Consider the following 20,490-nt stretch of genomic DNA (forward strand, 5'->3'; position numbering starts at 1 on the left):
TGTGGGTTTTGTGGTTGACCTAGAGGCTCCATTTTGTATCATTTTATGTGTTACAAAGGCTCTAAAACTACTCGTTTTGTCTCAAATTGTTCGACTTCATTTTCTTTTTTTTGGTCTATCCCAAAATGATTTGACATCTTTTTGTATTTAGTACTATACTTTTTTCATATTATGTAAACGCTATTTTTTTTTTCAATCCGTTAAAAAAGAATGAGACATTTATTTAAGGAATAATTAGAGTAGATGGTTATTCAGTTATTTTAATTATCAAAAAAAAGGGTCATTTGGGGTATATTTATGTATACTCAGTGTATATTTCATGTATATAATGTATCATAATGTATATTCTGTGTATAGTTCAGACATAAGTAATCTATATTGTATAGTCAGTATATACTTTCTATGACTTTTGACAAAATATATTGTATAGTCAGTGTATACTTTCTATGACTTTTGACAAAATATATTGTATAGTCACTATATATTTTCAGTGATTGTTGGTTATTTTATATGTAAAGAAAACATGATTATATTTGCTGTAAACTAATTAGTTTATTATATATATTTGAAATTGTCCCTTTATTTAAATAATCCACGTTTAAACATTTCACTCTTAATGAGAAGCTTTGGCCACACTAATAAAGGAGTAGCATATTAAAGATCACAAGTTTAAAAAGGTAATTATTATGGAATGTTTAAGATCACGCATTTTAAATGTGTTATGAAATATTTAAGATCACGCGTTTTGCAATGGAATGAATAACCTCTTTGGCCCTATGTTAGGTTATTAATTTGACATTGTGCAGGAAATTACACCAAATAACCTTGAAAATGAGTAATTTTAAACATTTGAACCCGCTTGACCCATGAGTAAATCCAAGACCAAAAGTCAAACTTGTTAAACTTTTTATCCACTGGACAGGTGAGGTAAAAAATTCAAAGAACACTCACCTCTAAGATCATTTTTGTAAATCACTCATTGTGAGCACACAACACTTGGGTGCAATGAGAAGTAGTACTCCATACGAAGACGAGAGATACATAAAATAAAGTAAAATAACAATATACCCAGTTAAATCCCATAAATGGGTTTGGGGAGGATAGATTTTATACATTCTTACCCCTACCTTGAGAGATAAAAGAGGTTTCTGATAGACTCTCTGCTAAAAAAAAATAAAGTAAATAAATTATACAATTTGACTTGTCTGATCACTCTATGCATACAAGAGACCTTATAAGGACAAAACCAAATAATTAGAAAGAAGAAAAATGGAGTATCATTTATTGATAATAAAGAATTCCCTATGGCTTCTGCTCCAACTCTAGTTGGTGCACACATTCGAAACTCCGGGGTATGGACCTGCCATCTATCCTCTTTCCAACTTAAATACTAGACTTTATTTACTGCACAATCATACTCATGAAGTGCGTTTAATCCACATATCACGTGTTGCATCCTTATCACTGAACCAAAGCCCCAGGGGTAACAATAATTTCTTCCTAAATATATTCAATTGCCATTCACAAATGAGTAATTGATTATCTAGGAGTCACCTGAGTGATTGGAAGGGGTACAGAACTCATTTGATGACTTGTGCTGCTTTCAGATGACTTCGGTTTTAGTTGTGTGCTACTAAAACCGCCCGAATCTTGGAAAAATCCTGGTGGTGTGAGTTCTTTCTCGTTTAGCTTGATGTTTCTCGTGAGCATATCAAGAACCTGGCTCATCATCGGTCTTCGATTTGCCTGTTCTTGTGTGCAAAAGAGAGCTACCTTAATGTACTTGAGGACTTCTTTTTCTGGAAAATCGCCCATTTCTGGATCGACTAACTCTAACAGCTTTCCCTCTTCGTAGAACTGCCATGCCTGATACAATAAATTGCAATTCAATTTGCCATTAGATAACGAAACCTTTGGCAGTTACAAGAATGTTGGATGCTGTATTTTCAAGAACAGGTATCATAAATTCACGAGAAGACAAAAAGGATAAGGAACGGATTGTATGTTGCTGTAGCCTTAAAAGTTTCCTCCTCACTATTTAGCCTGAAAACTGCAAGATTCAACTAGCAAAACCTCAACATATCTGTGTATTCTCACATTTCTTGGTGTTGCTTACTCTTCCATCTATTTGAATGATGACTAGTAAATGATTGTCAAGACAACTATATGGTTGCCTCCCGGCTTACGGCCTTTACACTACTCCTATTCAGTGTCATCAAAAGCGAAAAGCGCAAAAAAGATCTAAGGTTTGTTGGGGTTTAAACACAAATAAAGCACGGACTTTAACGGAAAAAGGCACAAATGGAGAAAAAAATATAAATATATATGTTTATTCCAAGACTTATAATAATAAGTATGAATAACAATATATGAATAAAGAAATTGAAGAAAAATTATGATTAAGCAAAACATCAATTATTTAGTATCGCCTCTTCCGGAGATGCTCATTTGCACAGAAAAGTATATCTTAGAGCTTTGATGACGACGGGAAAGTATGTCTTAGAACTTTGATGATGATACTGAAGCACACATTACGCGACGCAAAGCTCTCAACATGTTTTGTGCTTCACTTCAAGGCTTAAGCGTGCCTTTGACAATACTGCTCCTATTATGATGTGAGCAGTTCAAATTATTATATTATAGCAGTATAAGCTAATCAAAGGGAGACATCTAGAAGCAGACAGATAGAAATCCATGCAAGAAAAATTAACTTCAGAAACGCCTCTCTGTAGCCTTCCTTAACGACACACCCACTCACCCCCCTAAACCAAAATCCAAGAATGAAAGAAAGACCACATTTCTGAACAATCACATGAAGGTACGACATCTATTTGGTACAACAACTTGGAGAATTGGGCTTTAGATCCTGTGTCCAAAAATAACATGAATCCTTGATAATCGACACAATCTCCTATTGCTGTAAAGTAGCGGATGTACCAATGAATACCTTGTTGGATCAGCTCAAATTTGTAACAGCATTTTCTATTTGCACACTCGGTACCTTTATTCCAAATGTGTATCAGGTTCAAATTGTCTTGTTCATGTTTTTTGCCCCAGCCTGAATCTAAATCTCATCTTGCACATATTTTTATTCGAGACTTTTTAAACAACTAAACCTTAGCATCAAGTGTATGAATTTTCCATAGCCATTCCACTCTATTTGTGCTCATTTCATTCCACTACTCAGTAAATTAGAGGTTCTCTAAATCTCACCCCTATTCCTACTCTAATGCACAGACCTCTAATGAGACTAAAGACTAAAAGACTACTGGTAAACGATGGACCTAATGTAAGTGTATTTTTTTATACAAGGAACCTAATATAAGTGTACTAACAATGACTAAACCTTAATTCAGACTAGTTGGTATATGTCTATGCAGATCCTTTGCTTCCAACATCTTCAATTATAGCAAAAAACCGTATTGATATTGGTGAAACCTCAACAACTGTTAACTTTGCACAACTCTAGGAGGAGTAAAAAGATTAATCATACACTAATTGGAGAGTTTTACAAGACAATTTATTTGTAGCATTGGAAAAAGATGTGCCCAAATAGAGCATGATGGATAATTCAATACACAACAACATACCGAATATAATCTCACAAGTTGGGTGTAGAAAGGGTAGAGTGTACGCAGACCTTACCCTTATCTTGAGAGGTAGAGAGTTTGTTTCCGATAGACCCTCAGCTCAAGGAAAAGCAGATCAAAAAAGAAATAACCGAAGTGAAGAAATCATGACAAAATATTATGATGGATTATTCAATAACCATCCAAATTAGTTTGAGATTGAGGCACATCTAATTTTTTGATTGATATATACTTATCAGAGAGAGATTCACCCCCATTATCTTAACTTGTTGATTGATATAAACATATCAGAGATGGGTTCACCCCTAGTAGCAAATGCAAGTAAACAAATCATGCAATAGATTGATGCTATTGAGAAACAGAATGCATATCTAGAAAGAAAGTAAGGAATTTGAAGATTATACCCACCAATTCGAGAAGTAACTTCTGCCCTTGCCATGTACCACTGCCACTACTCCTGCCACTTACTGTTTCAAGTATTAGGACCCCAAAACTGTAAACATCAGCCTTGGATGTTAATTGACGCCCCATTACATATTCAGGTGCCAGATAGCCACTGTTTGGAAAAGAAAAAGATATAGAAGTAAGAACGCTGCTTTCAGTTACCCCATGGCACCGTTTCAAAATTTAAATCAGGAGACCTGGGTACTCTATAACACCAATCATTCAGAACTTCAGTAGTTCGAGGCAGATTATAGAATCCACTACTTTTCTTAGTTGAAACAATATATGTACAAGAATAGGGGAAATACGGTGAATTCACGGGACCAATACACATATATATCAGGCAAGGGATAGCAAGGTGCTATGAGGAACATTTGTTCTTGATTCTTGACAACTAGAAGAGGTAAAATATAAGTAAACACAGTTCAGACAAGACGGTTCTTTGGAAAAAAAAAGAATCAATTTAGATATGGCAAGACAGTTCTCCAATTTTCCCATATTTGGTTGGTCAAAATGTTTAGAAAATATTTTCTCTAGGAAAACAAATTACTTAAAAATGAGAAAAATTACTACTCTAATGGAGTAGGGATAACAATTTCCCTCAGTGACTTTCCACTCCTTCCCATCCTCTAACACACCCCATTCATCCCCTACCACCAATAGCCCCCCCCCTCCACCACCCCCACGCACATAGTGTTTGCCTAAATTATAAATAAATCCTTTTGAGACTATTTTCTGCATACTTACCCAACACCAAAAAATAAGTAAGAAAATCACTTATTTTCAAGGAAAACCTTTTCCAAGAGAGTTTTCTATGGAAGATATTTTCCTTCATTCCAAACACACCCTTGGTATAAAAATCCCATCTACTTTTTTGAAAGGCGCATATAAAAGATTTATAACGATACCCAACCTCAAAAATAATCCACACTCACACTCACGGATGAATGGTGATTTCAAGTATAGCTACAGAAAACATTGAAGCTTCACCAATAAATTCAGGAGACGTACGTGGTTCCTTTTATCTGCGTGGTGATGTGAGTGATATTATCTGGAAAAAGCTTTGCTAGTCCAAAATCTCCAATTTTTGGTTTATAATCCTTATCAAGCAGTATATTACTAGCTTTGATGTCCCTGTGCACTATATGTGGCACTAATTCTTCATGAAGAAAAGCAAGACCTGTACCAATACCCAAGCAAATAGCAGCCCTTGTGTCCCATTCTAATTTAACATTACTCGTGCTGGAACCTGCAAAGCAAGCACCATTGTCAGTACTCCATTCATAGATGGTGAAGTATTTTTTTTGATTCCAAGCAAATTTACCAAACAGTGCTCGATCAAGGCTCCTATTTTCTAAATATTCATAGACCAAGATCCGGTTATTTTCATCAAGACAGTATCCAATCAACTCAACCAGATTTGGGTGTCTGATATCTGATATGGTTTCAAGCTCTGTCAAAAACTCACGCAACCCCTGTCTCGATTCAGCAGAAAGTGTCTTCACAGCAACTTCTATTCCATTTTTCAGAGTTCCCTACAAAGTTGCACTAAAGGTAAATCATCATTCAACAAACATGGTAACGCACCATAAGAATTAAGTCCAAGAACTTTGTTATTCTCTAAATATCTTGATCTCATATTACGTATATGCAAAAACCATGAACTGACACTTGCAGCTGCAAGACTTAAAATGTTTCTGAAACAACTTCTTTAAGAGAGAAAATTTTGGAGAATTGCAGATAATATATACATAATCTCTTCATATAAATTATAAGACAAACATCTAAAGGTTTTGGCAGTGTAATTCTGTAAATAGCCCCATGCGAGTTCCATACAAATGGAAGTTGTCCGTGCAATAAAGCTCAGGCATATAAACGAAGAGAAGTATTTATAGAATAGAGTTGAACCTTGTATACATTTCCAAAACCTCCTCGTCCTATTTTACTACTTTGATGGAAGTTGTTGGTTGCTCGTCGTAATTCACTATATGAAATATTCTTTGTCTTTGCAGTGGAGCAGCCTGACAGAGAAAATGTTAGTGTGTCCATGAAACAGAAGGTAGAGATTAAAATTGTGGCAGAAAAGAGATGGATAGAAGTATATCTTAAGCAACAAATGTAAGGCATCAAATCTTTGACAAAGATAGAGTGTAAGACATTGCATCTGCACCAAATTTTCATGGTAACCCCAGAAACAACCACAAGATGGAACTTTTTCATCCTTTAACTGTAAGTATTGATGCACAGCCGCTGTATATTTTTTTACATGTCATTTGGTACAGTAAACTATTTTTTTATTCAAAATAACTAATACTAGTGCTACTTGACCAACTGCCTTTTATCCTTACCATTTATAAGATTATCTGAGCAAGCTAGTTAGCAAAAATACTCAAAGTTCTTCTTTTCGGTCCTTGTGATACTATTCGATGATTAAACCTACCACATTAGTTAGTGTTAGAGAACTTCCATTTTTCCAGATTCTGGAGCAACTTTGGAGCAAGTCCTTTCATGTGAGCTTTGAAAAGTACACCTTGTCCAAGCTGGATAACAGAGAAGGGTGCAGTCACTTGACAGCCAACATAAAAATAGTAAAATTATAATACAGAGTGGTCACATAGTCAACCCCAACTAATCAGATTGAGGTGTAATTGATTGATTGACTTTTTTCTTTACATTTGGAATCAAAGGCAAAGTACAAATTGACCCCTTTGATCAAGATCAAAATGTCAACTGCTTCTGGAACATGTAATCATCTACATAGCATACATATATACACAAGGATTAGATTAGATTTTCTCCTAATCGCAGATTTCCAAACCAGGTCCTCATTCTTCATCTATATTTGAGGTTCTTAGAGCCACTTTGCTTTTACATGAGACCAGCCTAGTAAGACACTCAAAGCAACCCGAAAGACCATTCTCCATACAGGCATATGTTTTTCGAGCAGAGGCATGTACCTTCTGTAATTGAGATATACTTCTCTTAGAAATGCCTTCTTCTTTCTTCAACAAAATCAGCAGTTCATCTCTGAAGTAACTAACGGTAGATTGCTTGATAAAAATAACTATTTTGTATCATCTTTTAAGTTTTATCTTTCCCATTGGCTTCCCATTTAATCTCGCCTTCCACATGCATTCACTAATATCAATTCCCACTTCAGTTTCTAATTATTCTTGCATACTTATATTACTAGATTTACTATGTCTGGATATAATATGGTGTCTTTTAATTTATGTCTATGCAAATAATCTGTCAGTCTGTTTTACTTCTCTTGGGCACTAAAAATGGCAAAAGCAATGCCCCTCTACCTTTTACTGAAATACCAGGTTCTTGTTTGCAGCAGGATTCGAACTTGTGATGTGCGTCTAACCCACACATCACTTGCGACACTCTTACCACTAAGCCACAATCCCGAGGGGCAAACATAGAGAAGGTTTTATTTCTGACGATTCACAAACAACTGACCGATAAATAGGTTTCTTTTGGTGTAAGAACCACTCCATTTGTTACTGATAATAAATGGATTTTGGACCCAACTCAAATCTAAAAGCTGGATCAGGAGGTGAGAATTGACCAAGACCATATAAGGAGACCAAACCCACAACAGACATGGAAAAACTCAACACCCCCCTCCCCCATCAGGGGCCTATCAACTGGAGTATAGATAACATAATTATGGGGGTCTAAAACCGGGTTAAACCAAGAATTAAGATGAATTTGTCTCAGATACCATGATAACCAATGATTTGGACCTAACTCAACCCCAAAAAGTTAGCTCATGAGGTGAGGATTGTCAAAGACCATACAAAGAGATCAAATCCACATCCTGCAACTGGCGTGGACAACTCAACAATTACACATCATGAGTTTCTTCAATTGGGAAAGGAAATGAAGAATGACCAACTTCTAAAAATATTGCAATAAACGAGATAATGTTCATCGCTAGTTAAAGTTGGTACGGTAAGAAATATTGGAGAAAAATATTATTGAATTGTGTTTCTACATTATTACATAAAGACCCTATTTATAAACACTACAATACAATCCTTTACCAAGTAGGATACAGAATGATGGCAATGACCCTACTGAAAAAGAGAATTATGGGAAGGGTCGGATTGACGGCACGAGCATATTGAAAAAGAGAAATTATATGTGTAGGGTTGGAATAATGGCACGACCCTACGCAAATCAGATTTGAGGAGTCACCGAAAAGATGCATGGAACTACGCAAATCAAATTTGAGGAGTGACCGAAAAGACACGACGCTTTGCAACTCAGCTATGAGAAAGTAGTTCTGAAAAATCCACGGTACTATGCAAATTAAATATGAGAAATAGTCCGAGAGATGCACGGTGTTACGCAAATCAGATATGAGAAAATATCACTAGATATATGCAGGTGCTACACAAATCGGATATGAGAAAATAGTCACCAGAAAGATGGCCCAATGCTACACAAATTAAATATGAAAAAGTAGACACTGTGCTACACAAATTAAATATGAAAAAGTAGTCACCGCAAAGATGACAGGGTGCTACACAAATTAGATATAAGAAAGTAGTCACCGAAAAGATGGCACGGTGCTACACAAACACTGACAGATATGGGGTTGACACAAAACAAAAGCTCTGATACCATGTGAGAAATATTGGAGAAAAATATTATTGAATTTTGTCTCTACATTATTACACAAAGACCCTATTTATAGACACTATAATACAATCTTTTACCAAGTAGGATACTATTTATTATTCCAATTCCAATTCCTATTCCTATTCTAAGTAGGATTGTATATACATATTCCTACTCTAACACATAAATTACTGAATGCAGGTCAAGTAGTTTAAAATAAGCAATGATTAGTGAACTGGAGGTGTTAAAGAGCTCGTATCCACTAACAATGGATGTAAGAAGTTTCAGAATTGTAAATATGTAAAGGCAGCTCAAAGATATACAAAGTGGGCCAAATAAAGGAGTAAGAGAGAAGACAACCAAATAATCTTGAGTGCATTTATGCAAAAGCTTTGTGATTACAGCAGTCTAAGGGATAATTAGATAATTAGAAAAGGAAAGAGAAAGAATGTATTGGAGTGATTTACAGCTACAGATTGCCGCAACAATCATGATAAAACAAAATGCCACATACAGATCAACCAGCTATAGAGGAATATAAGGGTTAACACTGAAGGCAATATAAAGTTGTGACGAATTCATCAAACAACTAAAAGAATCATTCAACTGAGAACAACTGATCAGCTAATATCCAAGATTCAAATATGCACCAACCTGCTTGATGAACAAGATCAACACCCCTTTTTTGCCGCTGAGTTGAGGCACCAAAGCAGCTGCAATTCATTTCAATCTATACTTCAGTAGGTTCCTTACTTGACCATAGTGCCTCTTGACATTGGAATTACATGTTAGCTATCCCCAATTTTTCTGTAACAGGTGAAAATATTCACCGTTGTGAGATATAAAAGGAAGAGTTGTCATTTCTCTTTTTTTGAAAAAATGAGAAGTGGAATAAACAGGACCAAATGGAGCAAAATGAATATCGAGGAACCATATAACTAACACCAACTAGTTTAGGATTGATGTATCACACAAATTATAAAAGAAACACATTTCATTACCAAATATATGGTCTGCTACTCATGTCGACTATTGAAATTTAGGTATTCCGTAGTTAATGTATTAAGTTTCATTCTAAAATTCTACATTCTCGGTACCCCAAAAGAAAGAAATTGCATAAAAACACATACATACAAAAATTACTATACACATATGTATCACATCCTACTAGTTCATATGCATATCAATTTACTCCAAAATCCACGTGAAGTGGAAAATCACCCAAATCAGAAAGAGCAAAATAAGTACATTCAAGCATTATCAAACTTATATTTCTGAAAACTTTTTTAAAAGTAGAACAGTAATTGAAGTGCAAAGAAAGCTGGTGACTCTTAATAAATTATTAATACTCTTGCAATCCTGTTTCGAAAACATTTCTTTTGAGCCAACGGTCTATTGGAAACAACCTCTGTCCCACAAAGGTAGGAACAAGTATGCGTACATTCTACCCTCTCCGGACCTCATTTGTGGCATTATACTAGGTATGTTGTTATAATCTAAGCCAAAAATCAAATTCTTGACCAATGATATCTAAAAAAAAAAAGGTAGTCTGGTGCACTAAGTTTTTGCTAGGCGCGGGTCTGGAAAAGGGTTGGAACACAAGGATCTATTTCTGCAAAAAGTTGTTTCCACAACTCAAACCTGCGACAACCTAATCACATGACATCAACTTTCCAGTTAATAACGCTCCCCTTCTGACAAATGATATCACCATTTTCCAATTTGATCGGAAATAAAACCTCCACCTCAGATTAAGCTTTAATCACTTCAAAACTTAATTAATCTCTATACCACTGATCAACACGACTAGCGATTTTTTATAGATTAATCACTTTAAACTTAATTGATCATAAATTTAATAAAGTTCTACATTGTTGATCAACATGGCCAGCAATTTTTAGCAAAAACAAAAATAAAATATCCACCAAAATCAGGAAATCAAATTGTAGCTAGTTCAATTCAAATCCTCAAACTTAAGTGTTTGGAGCTTCGAAAAAATGAAACAATTATGAGTCAATTATTCTGATGATGTCAATCTAGCCAGTAATTTTCAACAGGAGCAACAATTTTTTTTAATTTTTTTTTAAAAAAGGGAATCAAATTGTAGTTAGCTAAATCCAAATCCTAAATAGTAATACAGATAGAAAAAAACAAAATATCCACCAAAATCAGGAAATCAAATTGTAGCTAGCTAAATTCAAATCCTCAAACATAGTGGTTGGAGCTTTGATAAATTAAACAATTACGAGTCAATTATTCTGTTGATGTCAACCTAGCCAACAAACTTAAACCGGAGCAACAAATATAATCTAAAAACACACACACAAAAATCAGGGGATCAAATTGTAGCTAGCTCAATTCAAATCCTCAAACGCAGTGTTTTTGGAGCTTCAAAAATGAAACAAGTTATGAGTTAATTATTCTGTTGAGTCAACCTTGCCAACAATTTTCAACCGGAGCAACAAAATAATTTTAAAAAAAAAAACACAAAAATCAGGAAATCAAATTGTAGCTAGTTCAATTCAAATCCTCAAACTTAGTGTTTGGAGCTTTGAAAAAATGAACCAATTATGAGTCAATTATTCTGATGATGTAAATCTAGCCAGCAATTTTCAACAGGAGCAACAAATTTTAACTTTTTTTAAAAAAAGGAAATCAAATTGTAGTTAGCTAAATCCAAATCCTAAATAGTAATACGGATAGAGAAAAACAAAATATCCACCAAAATCAGGAAATCAAATTGTAGTAGCTAAATTCAAATCCTCAAACATAGTGGTTGGAGCTTTGAAAAATGAAACAATTACGAGTCAATTATTCTGTTGATGTCAAACTAGCCAACAATTTTCAACTGGAGCAACAAACATAAAACACGAAAATCAGAGAGAGAAAAACTGTTACGTACCTTCAAATTTTGGGGGAAAAAAATCAGAGAATTGAGTTTGGACTTTTGGAGAGCCGTGAAATATGAAGAAATGTGGAAAATATATGGGCGATTTGACACTGAAAACGCCGTTGTGTGGAAGAAATGATAGATGAAAAGAAGAGAAGAAGACTTATATGAGACAATTTTCATTTGTTCATGTAGAGAGCTTTGATAGCGATGGATGATGCTCTGTCTACTGCTTTTTACACTCTGTCAATGTTCAAAACGCTGTTTTCCTCAACTATCTTTTGGAATTTTCTCACCCCCAACCACCTAACCTGATCGATATTCGTATTTAGATCTGATTAAATTTAATCTCGAGTATTGTATGATTCAACGACTATTTTTTGAGGTGCAGAGTTTCTAACAAAATATATTTTCTCAACTACTCCATTCGGAGACTGTTTATTAAGATCGGATATATTTCAATTATTTAATGGTAACCTTATATTTTGTGAGATTTATAATCTTATACAAATTTAATACTATTTCCTCCGAATTTAGGTAATGTAGTTAATTTAGCACGGAGCTTAAGAAAAAAAAATTAAAATTTCTGATTTAAAATAAGTTATAGATATTTATAGCGGTTATAACTCATTTCATTATGAGTAAAATGAAAGCTCAAAATTAAATTGTTATTAAATATAGAAACGTGTCATTTTTTTTAAAATTGACTATAAAAAAAAGTAAATCATATAAATTAAAACAAATAAAATAATATTTATTGACCACTAAATAATTAATTTATTTACTCAATGTTTCGATGTAGAGTCGGAGAGAGGATTCTGGGTTTTATGGTTTCTTGATGGGATGGATACAACATAGTTATAGTAAGTTCATCTTAATACAATAATTTTTATGTGAAACATAAATTTATATATAAAAAATTATTAAAATTATTACAAAATAGTAGATAGAAACTCATAACTTCAAGTTCCAATGAATAATGCAAGAAACCTTAAAGGTTACATCCATATAATTTAAATTTTGCATCATTCTCTAGTTTTGAATTCTATAGACCACAACTTATTAGATTCTTAATAAATTATTAATACATATTAATTGAATTTTTAAATACCATATACAAAATTTGAATAAAAATTATTGAATTCTATTGATCATAAATAAAGCTCCAACTCGACCCTATCTAAATAAGTGTTTTCATGTTAATTCTGTCATCGCCTTGTCTGACTTTCATCTTCCATGAGTTCTTTTAACTACTTTATGTTTTTTTAAGAGAATAATTTGAAAATAATTAAAAAAGTTACAGTAAAAATAATTTTTTATTTATATTCTTAAATATTTTTATATAAAATGTGGTATCCAAACAATCCACTTAATATAAATTAGAGAAAATAATATTTATTTGATGAAATATATGATTTTAATTGTTTGTACTAAAATTATGGCCACATGTGATAGCATACTTGTTTTTTCATATTAATCCGACAAAATTTGTATATCAAAGTTAGGTATTACGATTATTTGTGTGTATATTTTTTAAATTAGAAATAAAATTTAAATGATAATGCGAAATATTTATATTTACGCAAATCTATCCTATAGAAAATTATGATTGGGACATTAAGCACCATAGGAAGTGAACATTTGGTGCTTTTGTGCACCGCCAAAAATTTCCAAGTGCGGGTCAAACATTGATTTTTTTTTACGAAAATTTTAGCAGTAATTTGAAATTAAAATTTTTATCTTAAAAGTTCAATGCTCCATTAATTCCAGGACTCTTCCCCATGTAATAAAACAATTTTTTTTAAGAAAAAGTTTAACTTCTTTTCAAATGAATTTTTTCTTGTAGAAAAATAAAATAACTTGTAGAAGTAGTTGTTAAAGATTTTCATATTACCTTTTAATTATTCAAGATTTTTTCGCACATTATATTAGCTAAGCTTTTTAATTAATATTGAAACTTACAATTAAAAGGAAAGATATGTAACACACAAAATTAGATAATTTGTTCTTTAAATGAATTGATCTTTAACTTTTGCTTTTTAGTAATAAAATTTATGATAAGTCTAAAATTATATGTCTAGACATAACTTATACTCTCCAAAAAGAGGAATATAAACTTATATCTTGAAAAAAAAAATTACTCCCTCTAATTATTTTGTATTAAGTGAATTCTAAAAGTGTTATTTTTATTGCTCAAAATAATTAAATGGTTAAATTTTTTAAATGAATATAGATATTTAAAAAAAATCATATTTACCTTTTCAATTATTATAATTTATATTTTTCAAAAAATAAATTACATTACTTACAAAATTATATTTATAATTTCACAAAAAATAATAATAAAAATTATAATTCAAATTATGTCCTCATATATTTTATGAAATAGAGAAAGTATTAATTAAAAGACAAAAACTATAAAGAACACAAAATAGAAATAATAGTGCAAATGACCCTATATTGAGAAAGCCTCCCCTAATCAAAGAGGAAAGTATTTGCACATTAGTATTTACTAAAAACATAACTAAATAAAGGAGGGGGAAAAAAACCTTCCTATCTAGGAACCTCATATCAATTTACAAAGCTTGAGGTCCTTTTAGAAGATTGAAAATAATTGAAATACAAATTGGATATAAAACATAAGCAAATTATTAAATAAACTCTTTTTTTCAGACCAAAGATTTCGAGCGATCAAAATTATGGTCTACTGGCCCCAAGTTGCCCAATTTGCTGCACTTCCAACTCTTGGCATGCTATTCACTTTTGAGTAAACATCAACCTTGAAATAAGCTCCACACATTGAACCTTCACTATCAACTCTTGGCATTGCTTTCATCTTGTAACTTGGATGTTCATAGCTCTTCAATCCTGTTCCACTATGGTACATGCACCCTACAAAAACAAAACCACCATATCCGAAATTGAGTTCACGAAAATTCAACAACCTTATTCAGGTAATCTACTAAATGTCTATGCTCACACTAAAAAAAACACATCTTCAAATCTTGAATATGCTCAAACATCCACCGACTATGAACTCTAATTGTGCGATGTAATTGTGCTTCTTTTTTGATATCGATAGAATACACGCAGGGATTCTAGCCCGAATTTAGTTGGCACACATGTTCGAAATCCCATAAAATATGGACATGCTCCTCTTTCCTTATCAACTTAAATATCAAGCTTCGTTTATAGCAAAACTCAAACTTATAATATGTGTTTAATTCACACATCACGTATTGCATCCACAGACGACCAAAGCCCTAGTATATCCACACATGACCAAAGCCCTGGTACGATTTAATTGTTATATTCAACCTCTAATTCATCTTTACGTAGATGAAGAATGGGCTACAGATTGAAGACTTTAATACCAAGAAAGATCCTCGGTAAGATAAATATTACAACCTATGAGATCTGCAAGTTTCACATCTAAGTAATAGATCCACACATGACCAAAGCCCTTGTACGATTTAATTGTTATATTTAACCTCTGCCACAGGGGCCTTCCTCAAGAGAGGAGTTCATATCCGGAGAAAGAAAGCACACTACTAAATTGACTATTTCAAAATATTCACTGGTGCACTAAGCTTCTATTATAGACGAAATTCGTAAATGAAACAGGCAAGGACTTTTTAAGTTTGAGATACATACCATTTGGGAAGGGAGCAAATGATTTGATACAACTTGCTTTAATGTGATCCACATTATCAGATATCATCACAGATCCATCAAATGCTATGCCCCAAAAGAGCTTCACTTTTTCATCACCACCCTATCATATTCATTAATTAGTAACAAAAAAATATATATATGACCTTACAATTTTTTTAACAATTTTATTTGCGTTATGAACTTAAAGTTATGTTACAATGTCATCCTTAAAATATAAAATTTGTAATCTTTAAAACAAGAATCATTAGCTACTACAACCTATATTATTCGAACTTTACAAAAATGCTACCATACTCATGTCTGATCAGAAACATAACAGTTGATATTTTTGAAAAGTCCGAGACCAAATAAAGTAACTATTCTTTATCTTTGATACTAACGATGTATATAACTTAAACGATAACATTCTATATACTTACAAGGGCAACAAAGACAGTATCAGCCTTGTGATCATAGATGACAAATCCAAAGCTACCTTCAAGTTCCTTGAGTACTTGATGGGCCGGGTATGGGCCTCTATCACGGAGGGTCCGATAAGCCTCACTTACAAGCATGGCCTCATTTGCACACTTTGAAAGCCCATAATGCTTGTTTAGAGCACATAAGTTGTTTAAATTTCCCAAGAAAATACAATATATGTCATTCACACCACAAAACAACCTACAAAAAAAATCAATTTATTTAGTATCATATAAAAAAATTCATTGGCAAAAAATTTAAAATGCACTTCCACGAACCAAATCAAATATTTATTTATATTTGGATCACAAAAAGTATATCCTGAAACAACAGAAGAAATGGGCGGAGGAGCGAAGGAATGGGCGGAGGAGCGAGGGGTGAAACGTGTCAAGTTTCAACCCTCTAACCCCGCCCTCATCAATCATAATATTTTATTATTCTATTTTCTATAATTCACTTCGCTCTATTATTAGGGTCATTTTTTGATAGTTTTTCCGCTTCTCACAGCTGCTCTTTCCACACCTCCGAATATCTGGTGCCAAATTATCGCCCCTTTCCTTATTTCTTTGATAATAGAGTTGGCGATGCATCAACCACTATGTATTGCAAGAAAGTTCTATGTGTACCTATGTATACCTAATGAAAGTCTTAAAGAGACTCTTAAGATTTACCTGCCTAAAGCAAGATTCAAGAATAAATCCATTACCAGCAAGATACGATACGGCTCAGCCAAAAAATTATTAGGGTGTCAATTGGGCTAATTGGGCGAATTGGATTAAATTTGATAGTGTCATAATGACTTACACAATAATTGAGTGAAGATCAAACTCAAATTTATTTGGGTTAAAATGAATTGGATAATGGGTTATATAATGGATTAGGATATAACCCAACTCAATCCAATTTTTACTAAACTTAATTATTTTATTTATTCTTTTAAACTATTTTAATAACTAGTTTTCCTTTATTATGACAGTATATAAAAAAATTAAAATATTTTAAATAAATTTCTTATAAACCAATTCGAGTTGAATTAAAATAAGTTGAGCAATCCAAATTTAAGCGGATTGGACAGATTGAATTTAATTTTGACACCCTATCTATTACCATCTCTACCCTATTTTATTACCATCTCTACCTTATTTTATTGACACCTGAAATCTCACAAGTTTGAAAAAAATATACGAGCCTCCGTTTCCTCCATCGCATTTTCAATTAATTTAACACATATACTCAAATTCAATTTTTAAGAAAAATAAATAAATAAATAATACCTTTGCAAAGTGTTGTATGAAGTTGAAGGATTAGAATATGCCAAAAACGCCTTATCCATAAATCCAATAGAAAATCCATTATTTGGATTTGAAGATAAGAAATTCTTCATAGTTTCTTCAGGTGTTGCAGCTTTAATTGATACTTGTAATGAAGCTGGACTTTGCAATTCCTTTGGTGGATCAACAACACCATTCTTGAATATTGCCAACATTTTTATTTTATTTTTTTAATAAAAAAAAGTAACAAATTGAGTCAATTATAAATGATATATGATTTAGGTAGAATGAATAATGAAATGTTTGGTGATTTGTTTAAGTATTTATAGGTAAAAAAGAAGATAAGATTTAGACAAGAAGAAAACAAAGGTGTCAGAGTTATCCATTAAGAATCTTGAAATTGAGGGTAAATTTTATTTATTCTTAAAATAATATTGTCACTTGTGGACCATTGATTTTTTTTTGGAAGGGTAATAATAAAGAAGATTTTAATGCCAAACAATTATTGAATTTTGGAAACCTGTAATTTTTAAATGGTTTTTGTTTGGCGGATAAATTTGAGAAGACGAACATTTATCAAAAATAATTTATTTATTTTTAAAATACATAAATAAATTTGAGGTGTATGTTATTGGAGAATGACGGAATTTGTTTAATAATTTTTTGGGGGAAAAAGTGAAGAAAAAAATTGAGTATGTGGCAAATACGTGGAATTGTTCATCATTAATTAGCTAGATCTTATCTATAGCCACATTCATTTGAATTGAGTCTGATATTCTCTCGTTACAAAAATAAAAAAATGATCTAATTTAATTTAATATAAAAAATTTAAAAATAAAGAATATTTTTTAATTTTATGATTCTAAATTAATGTGATATTAAATATATCAAAATGTTTTTTAATTTTATAATTTTAAATATGTCACATAAAAAATTAAAATTAAGATATTGCCAAAAAAAGAAAAGAGATGATTTTTTTGAAATAAATCAAAAAAGAAAATAGATCGTACTTTTTTAAACAGAGGAAGTATTAAATAAAAATTGTGATAGAATGATTGAAATAAGTCATGCAATAAAAAAAAGGACAGCCCGGTGCACTAAGGCTCCCGCTATGCGCAGGGTCCGGGGAAGGGCCTGACCACAAGGGTCTATTGTACGCAGCCTTACCTTGCATTTCTGCCCGAGGCTGTTTCCAAGGCTTGAACCCGTGACCTCCTGGTCACATGGCAGCAACTTTACCAGTTACTCCAAGGCTCCCCTTCAAGTCATGCAATATGTAATATGTAAATTTAAATCTAATCAGCTTTTAATATAATTACTGAACATCAAGTAATAAATTAAAAAATAAATTTTATAATATAAATTTAAATTTAGCCAGTATCAAACAACAATACTGCTCTTAAAATGAATTCTACCATATAGGAATCTAAAATTTAATTAAATTTTAATGTAAATATCGTAAATCAAGAGAAACAAAAAAATATTACTTAAGTTTGACACGAATCCTAGTCAGCGAATCTTCCTTCTATTATTGGATAAGAATTTGCTACTGTTTACTTTCGACACGTGTACATTCTTTGCACTTGTCTTTAGTTTTTGTGGGGTTTGGGGGTGGGGGGTGTGAATATTGTTTTAATTCCTAAAAGTCATTTAATAAATTAGAATAACTTTAAAATAGACCTTACATTTTGTGCTTTATTAATATTTTCAAAATGGTTTTGAGGAAAAATATTTTTGTTTTTGTTTTTGGACTTAAAAGCACTTTTTTTTTAATCTAAAAGAGTATAGCTTATTTAACTTATTTTGTACAAAATCTTTTCATTTTCTATTTGACATAATTCATTCATTTATCGATTATTTATTAAATTGAAAATATTATCGAAACATCTTTTACAGAAAAACAAATTAACGATTCTGAAAGACTATCTTTTTTTATAGCATATGTTTCAGAAAGCAATGAAGTAGGGGGAGAACAGTAAATTCTCAAATTTAAATTTTATAAAAAAATAAAAATTAGGTGATTTTTATTTATATATTAAGTTTTGATTGACAAATTACCTGATACTTGCACAAATGGGTGATAATAAATACCCTATAAAATAGTTGAGGAAGACACAAGTTGATTCAAACATTATTATTATAAAAAAATAGATTATAATCTTCGTGAACAACATCAAAATATTCTGTGAATTTTTACAGGTGAAGTTGAGAAGGATAAAATGTATACAAACTTTATTCCTACTTGACAGAAATAGAAAAGGGGAATTTACATAAATGTACAACATTAAGAAAATATTTACTATTTATAGCAATAATATTTTTTTTCACTTAACACTTATAATACAATTATAATACAATTTTAATACATATTAGCGAGAATAATTTATAAAACTTATATAATACAAGTTTTATTCATAGATACTTAATTTATCATATACTTTAATATACTTATAATACATTGTGTCAATTTCTTATCAAACAAGTATAATATATTTTAAAACACTTATAATACATTTATATTGCATGCATAATTCACTTTTAATACATAGTAGATATATCATAATATTGTTATATATTGCTATAAATGGTAATAAATAAAAAGTATCGCTAAAATCAGTAATTATTTATTAAAAAGTGATTTTTCTAGTAATTTTTCCAATAGAAAAACTATTTTTGAAAGATTTTGGGCCCTATTATCACATATAAGGGGAAAAAAACACAAAAGTAGAGAAGCAATAACAAATGAAGAATTTTCAGATATGACAAATCTTTTAAGCATAATTACTCCATATGAATATAATTTCTCTAATTACTTATAATGACAAACATAAATTTTGCCATGAATTATACAAAAGATGTAGCAAATTATACAAGCGATATACCCATAAATTATTTGTATACCAAAATATACAAACACTGGTATACATATGTATTTGTATATCTGGCAAGAGACTTTGAGAGAGAGGAGGAGAGATCGAGAGATGGAGGAGAGAGACGAGCGAGAGGCGAATTGTATATGTATATTTGTCAAAAAAATATATATGTGTAACTGGTATATATATGTATTTGTATATATGGCAAACGAGATTGAGAGATAGGAGGAGAGAGGCGAGCGAGATCGATAGAGGGAGGAGAGTGGCAAATTGTATATGCATATTTGTAAGAAAAATTGTATAATGATAACTGATATACATATATATTGTATATCTGACAACGAGATTTGCTATACCACGTAAATATGTTTGCTGCGAGCCGTAATTATTTTAAACTATACCCATACCGCATAATATAGTAGTAAGGTTTGTCATACCACATAATTTTCCCATAACAAAGGATAATAGGAAAAACATTATATACTATTCTCTCTGTTTTAATTTTTTGTCTAATTTTAACTTTACAGGAAATTTTACAAAAAGAAAATAAGACTTTGAATATTGTGATTTTAAACTTTTAAACATGACACGTGAAAATTTGAAAGAAGAGTTGCCAAGTTATAAAAGAGTCAGACAAGAGAAAATAAGACAAATAA

At 31.7% G+C, this 20,490-nt stretch overlaps 2 protein-coding genes across 2 annotated transcripts; both read right to left on the reverse strand.

The window, feature by feature from the left end:
• Positions 1-1,047: 1,047 nt before the first annotated feature.
• On the reverse strand, positions 1,048-11,804 carry LOC129893834 (cold-responsive protein kinase 1-like). The gene is made up of 7 exons (XM_055969250.1): positions 11,569-11,804; positions 9,321-9,473; positions 5,943-6,055; positions 5,359-5,569; positions 5,046-5,283; positions 3,999-4,146; positions 1,048-1,866 (listed from the first exon to the last, which is right to left on the reverse strand). Exons 2-7 carry the CDS (start codon positions 9,388-9,390, stop codon positions 1,540-1,542), a joined length of 1,107 nt encoding a protein of 368 aa, XP_055825225.1. The 5' UTR covers positions 9,391-9,473; positions 11,569-11,804; the 3' UTR covers positions 1,048-1,539.
• A 2,212-nt stretch (positions 11,805-14,016) lies between these two features.
• LOC129893836 (stem-specific protein TSJT1-like) lies at positions 14,017-17,261 on the reverse strand. The gene is made up of 4 exons (XM_055969251.1): positions 16,965-17,261; positions 15,651-15,891; positions 15,211-15,331; positions 14,017-14,448 (listed from the first exon to the last, which is right to left on the reverse strand). The coding sequence occupies exons 1-4, from the start codon at positions 17,174-17,176 to the stop codon at positions 14,261-14,263; spliced, it is 762 nt and encodes a 253-aa protein (XP_055825226.1). The 5' UTR covers positions 17,177-17,261; the 3' UTR covers positions 14,017-14,260.
• Between the last annotated feature and the right edge of the window lie 3,229 nt (positions 17,262-20,490).

This window comes from Solanum dulcamara, chromosome 7 (assembly GCF_947179165.1).
Source record: "Solanum dulcamara chromosome 7, daSolDulc1.2, whole genome shotgun sequence".
Taxonomy (NCBI): Eukaryota; Viridiplantae; Streptophyta; class Magnoliopsida; order Solanales; family Solanaceae; genus Solanum; species Solanum dulcamara.